The following is a 9,477-nucleotide window of genomic DNA, read 5'->3' as shown; positions in this document are numbered from 1 at the left end:
TCCATCATCCAAGCTCAATATCTTGCAGTCGCCTTTGACCTCCTCCATCTTTCCTGTCCTGAGGTTCTTGCCTGGGTTCCCCTCTTTCCAGTCAGCCCCTCCAGCACCCCCACCACACTCTAGTCCAGAACCTCAAAGCAGGTGATCATCAGCTGTAGTTCCTCGCTCTACCAGCCCCACATCTCCCAGCGCCTGGGGAGGTTGTCAGCACAGGGTCGGGTTTTTTGTAAGGTTTTTTGGCTGTTTTCGAAGGCAGATTGTGGTATCTCATTCCTGATTAAGTTGCTTGAATTCCCACCCAAACCTCCCTTGCCAAGGCCAGGATAGCTCTACAGGAAGGGAACAGGCATGGCCCTTCTCCCCAGGCCCCAGCCAGGCCCTAAGCCACTCCTCAGCCAGGCAAGACTTTAGACTCATTTCCTGCCCCGTGAGCACTTAGAATAAACTTCCTCCTTCCTTGTGAGATTGTTTAACAGGGCAGGGAGAGTTGATGGCAAACTTCCTCAAAGGAGGGGCAGAGCCTGCGCAGGGCAGGAGCAGCTGGCCCACTGGCGGCCCACAACACTCCGTCTCACCCTCTGGGCCCACTGCATCTAGAGGAGGGCCGCCTGTGAGGCCACTACCCCTCCAGCAACTGGGAGGTGGGACTGTCAGAAGCTGGCCCAGGGTGGCGGTCAGCTGGGTAAGGGACCCACGGCACCTGCTGGACCACCTCGCCTTCTCCATCGAAGCAGGGAAGTGGGAGCCTCAAGCCCTCGGGTACGTCCCCCCAAGAATGGAAAGGGCTATGGTTCCAGGTACACATGATTGACAGAGGGGAAAATGGAGGTGGGGAGGGTGGGAAATAGGAGTGAAAGAGCCTGAGACAGAGTGATGAAAGGAAAGAAAGAAGGAAACCACATAATCGAAGAGATTCCTGAGATCAGACTCAGGAAGGCAAATAGATTTCATCTGAGGCACCAGGCCTGATCAATGAAATTAGACTGTGATAAAAAGGATTCTGGGGCTGGGTTCGGGCTCAGGCAAAAGCATGCTATGATTGATTAGCTATGTCTGCCATGGGCACAAGAAGGAGCTGTAGGGCATGCCAGCTAGGGATTTGATAACCCACACTGCAGGGTTTTTTCCTTAACCGCAGGGGCCCCTCAACATTTATTCTTTCATTCACTCATCTATTGATTCAAAAAAACACATTCCGATAATCAACAATGAGCCACACAAATATTTGAAAAATGAATAAAAAAGAAAGGAATGTTGTTCTTTGGCCCCAAATCTCATTTTTCTCATAAGGTAATGATCTGAAAAGTTATGACAAAGGTGCATGGACTTGAGAGGTTTTCTAGCTATGTAATACTGAGCTAGTCCCTTTCACTAAGACTCAGTTTCCTCATCTGTAAAATGGGAGAGAGAGTCTGAATATCCCCCATCAATCGCTGAAGTTCTCATTGTCTACGCAACTATGATAATCATCACTGAAGTACATAAAATAACATGTATGATGTGCTAAGTGCTCTCCATATAATAACACATTTAATCTTCCTATCACCTCTACAAGGAAAGCACCATGATTATTCCCACTCTGCAGATGGAGAGCCAAGGCACTGAGACATTTAATAACTTCCCCAGACAATCTGGCTGCAAAGCTTTTGCTCCTGCCCACTATGCCACACTGACTCTACGCTGCAGTGGATTCTAAGTCCATGGCTGGAAGTGGGCTGCCTGGGTACAAGAGTGTCCTCCTAGATGATTCATCCAGTGAGCATTAATTGGGTCAGGTAAACAAGACACAATGATTAATAAGATGAGGTATCATACATGGTTCTAACCAGAAAGGGAAAACTTGCACAGATAGTCATTTTCAAAACAGTTTGACATACACCATGGAGATAGCCTGGGAGTCAGGGCAGACTTCTCCCAAGAGAATGCCGGGTCCTTCAGGAGTGAAGGGCAGGGGAGGAAAAGATTGGGTCAGTGGAGAATCTCTGAGAAGGGGGAACAGGAGGAAAGAAAGAGGAGGGCAAAGCAGCTCAGGCAGGAGAGCGGTAGTAGCTGGTGGTGGAAGGTGAAGTCAGTGAGGTTGTCGCGCCCAGGTCTGCACAGGCTAGGGAGGAGTTTGCCATTGCTCAGCATCTGCCCAAATCTGTGCATCTGCCTGTCTGCCCTTGGGCACCTGGAGGTTTAGGGGCTTCTGTCTTATGGCCATGGTGTGCACACCTCTTCCTGAGCTCAACTCCATCTTTACACACAGACCCTGCTGCTTCCCATAGGAATGTTGAAGCCTCCAGGACCCAGGGGCCTAACTTCCTCATTGGCACTTCCCTGGGGTGGGGGATGCTCCAAGTCATCATTTGCCAACATTTCCTGGTGCTGGGGCAGCTGCTCCCCCTTGGAGGAGACCTACCTGTCTACTACTGGCAGTCCTGGTGAGACTTCAAGTGGGCAGCCGACAAGCCTGCCTGGGAGACTGGCAGCCCCCACCCAGCCTGCAGTCCCAGAGGGCAGGTGCCCTGGAGCAGGGCAGACATTTCCTACAGTTGGTGCCAATCCCTTGCTTCTGGAGGCTCAGAGGTTTGCTCCCCCAAGGGTGTGGCCTGGGGAGACAAAGACATAGAGGTTGTGGGGAGAGCAACCCTGCCTTTGGCATTTGAATCCCAGTTCTGCCCTTTTTCCAACCATGTGACCTTAGGCAAGTTGCCTATCTTATTGGCTTGTCTGACCCTCTCTTATCTCAAAAGAATGAGGACGGTAATAAGTTCTTTGGGATTTGACAGTGTGCATTTTGAAAAAGACAATGTGTGCAAAGCATCTACCATGATGCTTGCCACGTAGTAGGTGCACAATATAGGACAGTGCTGTTGTCCAAGCTGTGCACCTTCTATGCACCAGGCAGTCTGCATGGAACTGGGCATTCAGGAATGATTAGACACTGTCTCAGGAAGTTCACAGCCTATCAGATAAATTAGTCACATCAATGATTGAGAGTAAAAGGAGTCAGGGACTGCACTGTACAAGACATGTGAACAAGTTCTACGTAATCAGTACAAACAGCAGTCCCAAAATTGGGCAACGCATATGGAGGGTTGACTGTGTCTATAGAATGGTGCCGAGTACTGTACATGGATTAGCTGGTTTAAATACAATAACTTTGCATGGGAGGTCTTATCATCCCCATTTTGCAGTGAACTACTGAGGCCTAAGCAGGTGAGGTAACCTGCCCAAGGTGGCAAGGCTATGAACGGTAGAGAGAAGCTTTATGGCCAGGCAGTCCAGCTCCAGGATCCATGCTGTTGGCCACCACACTCCTCTCCCTCCGACATGCACACACATGGCAGAGGGAATGATCTAGGCCTGCACAGGCTGCAGAAGGGGGACCTCACAAAGGAGGCCACATTCCACAAAGTATGGAATTCCTCTGGCGAGGACAGGTGAGGGCAGCCCTGGTGGAGAAATCCCCGTGAGCAGAGGCATGGAGCTGGGAGCTGGGAGTCACCCAGCAGGGCCAGGGAGAGGCTGGGAGCCAGGCACAAAACCAAGGCCTTGGACCTTTCTGCAGGTACAACTGGTTCTGTATTGGAGGAATGTTCTGGTGAAAATGACAGGAGCAGTGTGGCTTCTGGTATGGAAGCCATCAGGAAGGAGGCTGTTGCTGAAGACACAGAGAAAAAGCCAAGAGTTGGCCTGATTCTTTAGGTCCCGTGAGGACTGAAGTGTTCAGACCTCAGGAGGGAAGGGGTAGGGTGGGAGTGTAATCCGAGTCTTTCTTGCAGATGTAACTGTAGTTTGAAATGTGAAAATCATGTATCAGGTAGGACTTTTCTGGGTGCAAGTGACAGAAACCAACTCAAACCAGCCCAACAAGTAAAGGACGGGTATTGACATACACAACAGAAAAGTCCAGAGATAATTCTGACTTCAAGAAGGCAGATCTGGGGGCTCAAATGACACCCCCAGCACTCTGTGTCCATCTCTGGGAGCCTTTTCTCCATGTTGTTCTATGCTCAGACAGCCTGTGTTCATGTGGTGGCAAAGATATACATAATATCTCCAGTTCAGAGTCATCTCAACTTAGCCACTCCAGCAGAAAGGCAGCTCCTCTCTCCTGGAAAGTCCTTCAAAAGTGGTAGGAGGAGACCAGGCATGGTGGCCCAGGCCTGTAATCCCAGCACTTCAGGAGGCCGAGGCAGGTGGATCACTTGAGGTCAGGAGTTTGAGACCAGCCTGGCCAACATGGTGAAACCTTGTCTCTACTAAAAATACAATAATTAGCTGGGCATGGGGGTGGATGCCTGTAGTCCCAGCTACTGGGGAGGCTGAGGCAGGAGAATCGCTTGAACTCGGGAGGCGGAGGTTGCAGTGAGCTGAGATCGCCACTGCACTCCAGCCTGGGCAACAGAGCAAGATTCCATTTCAAAAACAAAAAGTGCTAGGAAGGCTCTGGTCTTCTTGGCTTGGGCCACCAGCCCGTGTCTGACCCCATCTCTGCAACCCAGAGATAGATCATACTCATCTGCTAAGCCAGGACCACAGAGTCACCCCTGGAGCCAGAGAAGGGAGTAACCCCCACCAACTGCCTCGGAGGGAGGGGTTGATTCCCAAAGGAAAATTAGGGTGGTCAGCAGAAGAAGGGGGAACAGATGTCCACCACCCCAATTCCAACTGCCCCTACCTTATTGCACTACTGTTAGCAAAGTCACAGAGGGCAGTACCACATAAGTCATTCTACTTATGTGACTCTGGACCAGCCACTTACTCTCTCTAAAGCTCTTTCCTCACTGGTAAATGCAGTTAAAAGAAAAAGAATCTGCCAATAAGATTGTTGGGAAAATTAAATGAAAAGACACAGGGCTTAATATTGGTAGAATACTAATAATACCTATTAGAATTATTATTGTGATTGTTATTAAGATTATTACTCTTCAGTGAGATCTCCTGATCCCGTGCCTTCCTAGGCAAGACTTATCTCCTAATGGCTTCCCAAGCCACCGTCGACTTTGTTGTGGAGGCCACCATGTTGGTTAATTAAAGAGGTCAAGACCCAGCTGTCTCAGACGGAAATGAATAAATTACCCACTGGGCGGGAGGTGAATCTCTTCATGCTTCATGCTTGGCCTGCTGAAGTGATTCCAATATGCCAGCAGCAGGCCTGCAGGGGCCAGGGGGTGAATCCAGATACTCCACGCAGCCCCACCCTGATCCAGTTAGTCCTCTCTGGGGACACACGCCCAGCTCTCAGCAAAGAGAAATTCTGGGGCACAAACTGGCCTCTGGGGCTAATGGACCTGCAGATGTCCAGTATCCTGAGATTTCCCCCATCCCCTCAGACACTGGAGGGCAGGGAAAGGGCTGTATGTCTGTCCAGATGGCTTCCTCTCTCTCCAGCTGCTCTGCTGGGACCTGGAGGAACCCATTTTCCATGTGGAGCACACCCTCTTCTTCAGCCTATTTCTGCCTCCTTGAGAAGGGGGATGGAGGGTGCGAGGAGCATCTCCAAGGGAGAGGGCAAGAAAGCCTGCTTGATTAACAACTGTTACTTGCAGAGCACTTCCTCTGTGCCAGGTGTTGGGTTTTGGGTGCATTCTTGCCTTTAATCTTCACTAAATTAGAGATTGTGATGGCCATGTGAAAGGAAGCTGAGGCCGAGAGAGGACTGTGTCCACACTCCCATGACAGGACCTAGATGGGCACCAAAGCCCCCACTCTTAGCCACCACGTTATACAGACTCCCAATTCCCAGGCCACACGAGGCCTCTGCAAAGTCGAAGGGTGCAAATATGACTGGAGCTGCCACTTACTGAGGGTGACCTGGGTGCCAGGTACTGAACGTGGCACCTTCAGAGGATGATCTGTCAGGTGAATGGGAGGAAAGTCTCCCTAAAACCTAACTGAGGAGAGGGGAGAGGTGGCTGACCCCTGCCAAGAAAGCAGAGCTCATGGAGCCACCCACCGAGGAGGGTACTGGCTGGTGAGAGACATGGGGGTGGAAGAACAGAATCTTAGAAACTCACTCTTATCCCATGGGAGCCTCCCTTCTCCCTCACCTTGGCTGAGCCAAAGACAGGCAGGCTGAAGCTCAGCAAAAGGAACACCTGAGGCTCAGGTCTACCTAGAGCTAAAAGAGGCCACACCTAGGGCAGAGGTGGGCAAACAACAGCCTGCAGGTCAAATGCAGCGGCCACATGTTTTTATAAATAAAGTTTTATTGGAACACAGTTACATGTATTCATTTATATATTGTCTGTGGCTGCTTTCCTCCTACAAAGGCAGAGTGGAGTAGTTGTAACAGAACATACGGCCCGCCAAGCCCAAAATATTTACTATGTGATCCTTTACAACTTGTGCTTGAGTTGGGCAAAGTGGTTAAGAATGTGTGGTCTCCTGACACACATCGCCTGGGTTTATTTCTGGGATCTTTTCTATCTTTGACTCTTACCAGCTATGTGACTTGACCACCGTGTCTCAGTTTCCCTTACTTCTTCATTGAGCTGTTGTAAGATTAAACTAGTTAAAATAAGTCAGAGTCTCAGGGTAGTATCTGGCATGTGGCGTTTGTTGTCTTATTCTGGGAAGCACCCTAGGAACTTGAGGAGTAAAAACCCTAAAAATCCTGCACATTTTCGTGTCTTCTTGCATTTCCCGCCACGCAGCTCTGACTGGCCCAATAATTCTACCATTGGCCAGAGCTGGAGAAAACCATTAACACCAATAAATAAAATTAAAACAGGGCATAATGGGAATAATGGGCTTCTTTCCTTCCAAAATAAATGTCACTGGAACAAATTGTTCAAACCACTGGTCTTATTGTTTATGGATTTATTCGCTGTTTATCTCCCCCTCTGTATTGGTGACATGATCAATAGTTGCCCATAAATATTGGGCGTTTATAAGAAGGACCATTTAGAGGATGAAAGGGGGCCTCTGGTTACTTTGATTCCTTCACACAGGCCTGGGTCACAATTGCGGGTGTTCAGGATGGCTTTTGGGGGTGATGGGAGACTCATAGCAAGGGGCAACTGGGTCTAGGCAGGATTGCACACCCCCTGGTTCAGGGCAGGACCCATGGCAGTGCCCTGACTCACGTGCATGCATGCCTACATGTGTGCTTGTGTGTCTGTTAATATGCCAGCCACTTCCAGTCTCTGAGTGTCTCTGTTTCTTTTTCATTCTCTCTGTCTCTCTACCTCAGTCTTGTCTCTTTCTTTTGAAGTCTGTCTCCCTCAGCCCTGTCACTATCTCTGTAGAGTTTCCATCTCCCACACTCATGCACACAGAATTCACCCCCTGCTATGAATCCTTGCCCAAGCAGCATTGCTGGTAGAGACAAGTGGAGCAGAAAGAAGCCTGAAGAAGAAGAACTGATAGAACCCCTCTGCCCCTGGTGACCACACTCTGTCTGCAGAATTTCCCGGGATAATGAGGAAAATAGCTGGACTTGGATTTCCAGAAGAGACTAGTTAGGTCCTAGAGTCTGAGCATGTCTTCTGGGCAGACTTCTACTTCGGAGAAAAATGTTAGTAATGAGGTGAAAAAAAAAGAAGTCATTTAGATGGAGGGAGCAGCTCCTAGCTTTTTACCTCCCAGTTTCCTTTCCCAAACGGAAACCCACTTCCTTCCTTTCAACAACATTTACTGCACACCTACTGTGTGCCTCGGTGCTAGCATCCGGCCGCGGATGTAGAAAGCCTTTGAGAGCTACTCCCTGGAGGGGAAGCTGGCCTGAAAATCAGGGCTGACTGTGAAGGCTGACAAGGTGCTTTCACGGAGAGATTCACAGAATGCCGGGCCAGGAGCCAGGATTTAAGCAGGGAAAATAGTCACTTATTTCTCCACCAGGGTGCACTGCTCCACCTTCTCAGCCTGGAGAGACAGCATCTCTCTGTCCATCTTGGCTCTGGGACAGGTCGCGGTTGAGATTAAAGGCCCTGTGTACAGAAGGCCGCAGGCAACAGGAAGTGCTGACATCCCGGCTCCTGTAGGGCCTTTAAGAAATGTCACAGACCGGCAGGCAGAAAGGACCTGTGATGGCATTTTGGGTCTGCAGAAAGAACAAACATCCGTATAGGAATCGTGCCCTGGAGGTGCACTAGCGAGAGGCAGCAGAGTGAAGGGGGCCTGTCAACAGGGAAGAGATGAGTGGACCTTGCCAGGACGGCGGACCCCTTCCAGACAGGTGGCCTCACTGCCCAACATCCCTTCCAGGACAGGTAGATAGTATCATCTTCTTTTCACAAAGGAAGAAATCAAAGCCTGGAGAGATGTGCGGAAAAACACACAACTAGTAAGTGGCAAACCCAGGTCTGTCTGATCCACAAATTCGTTCTCTTTTCCCAGTATCACAGGTTTTCGCTGCCTGATGCTTTTAAGACCAAGATCACATGCACTGCCCCAGCTGCTCTGCCCCTGTATTTGCATCTGCTGGCAGGACACGTCTGCCACAGGAGGGATGCACTGTAGTGGTTGAGGATGGGACCTCAGTAGACCCAGACTTATCACATCTAGCTTAGCATCTCCAGGGAGAAGAGAGCCTCTCTCTCCCCAGTTTCCCATACATCAACCGCAGGGAAAAGTCTGGTTGGCCTTGCTTGGGTCACATGCTCACTCCTGAACCAATCACAGGGAAATTGCAAAGCTCTGATTGGCCAGACCCTTATGACAGGGCGGGCTGCCATGATGGATGTGCTCCCATCCAGGACCACAGGTAGGTGTTGAACCTTGACTCAGAGAGTCAGGGAAGGCTTCCCAGAAGTGATTTCTCCAATGAGACCTGAAGGAGGAGTAGGAGGAGTATTCCAGACAAAGAAATAGGAGAACCGTATTCAGACAGAGGGACTCGCAAGTGCAAAGGCCTGGGGCTGCTCCAGAACTTGTCTTGCTCACAGCCCTATCTCCCCCAATCTTCCCAGGGATGCTCAGAGAATGCTTTGGAAATGAGCTCCACAACTGACTGTGTGGCCTTAGACAAGTGACTTGCCCTTTCTGAACTTCAACTTTCTTCTCTATCTGGTGGTTTAATCATTCTAACCTTCCAGGACGATGCAAGAATTCAATTCATTCAGTTTCCAAATATTCATCCAGCACTTTCTCAATGCCCCGCATCCTAGGCCTGCCATTGAAAAGAGAGGCTTGGGGCTTGCACACACGGCTGACCTGCAGTCAGAAATGAGAAGGGAGCTATGGGGAAGGGCAGGACAGAGGAAGAGGTCCAAGGACAGTGAGGACAGACAATGGGAGGAATGGGGTGGCTTGCAGTGATTCATGCCTTCACCAACCCCACCTTGTCCCCAGACCTGCCCCCTCCCTTTTCACTGCCACTTGCACATACACCACCCCTAAGCGGACTTAGCCATGCTAGGCTGGCTAGGTAAGCATCCAGGGCAATAGAACTTTTCTCCTCGTTCCTTTGCCGGGCAACTTTGTAACCTGAATAACAGGTTGGGACAATCTCCAACAGGAAGGAGAAAACACACTCTTTTGGGTTTG

General features: G+C 50.0%; 1 protein-coding gene across 3 annotated transcripts in view; it reads left to right on the top strand.

Moving 5' to 3' along the window:
• Positions 1-560: 560 nt before the first annotated feature.
• Positions 561-9,477, top strand: part of FAM3D (FAM3 metabolism regulating signaling molecule D) — a 32,711-nt gene continuing 23,794 nt past the window's right edge. The window contains exon 1 of one of the 3 annotated variants that reach the window (XM_001174358.6): positions 561-759. Coding sequence is in view for 2 of the 3 variants with exons in the window: in XM_016941414.3 (XP_016796903.2) it covers positions 8,647-8,695 (49 nt within the window). In the remaining variant the exon portion in view is untranslated. Of the gene's footprint in view, positions 760-8,636; positions 8,696-9,477 lie in introns of those variants that run through there. The other 2 variants (XM_016941414.3, XM_016941415.4) reach the window with 2 other exon arrangements.

Source organism: Pan troglodytes, chromosome 2 (assembly GCF_028858775.2).
Source record: "Pan troglodytes isolate AG18354 chromosome 2, NHGRI_mPanTro3-v2.0_pri, whole genome shotgun sequence".
Taxonomy (NCBI): Eukaryota; Metazoa; Chordata; class Mammalia; order Primates; family Hominidae; genus Pan; species Pan troglodytes.
The sequence above is the reverse complement of the archived record's forward strand: the minus strand, read 5'-3'. Positions and strand labels throughout refer to the sequence as shown.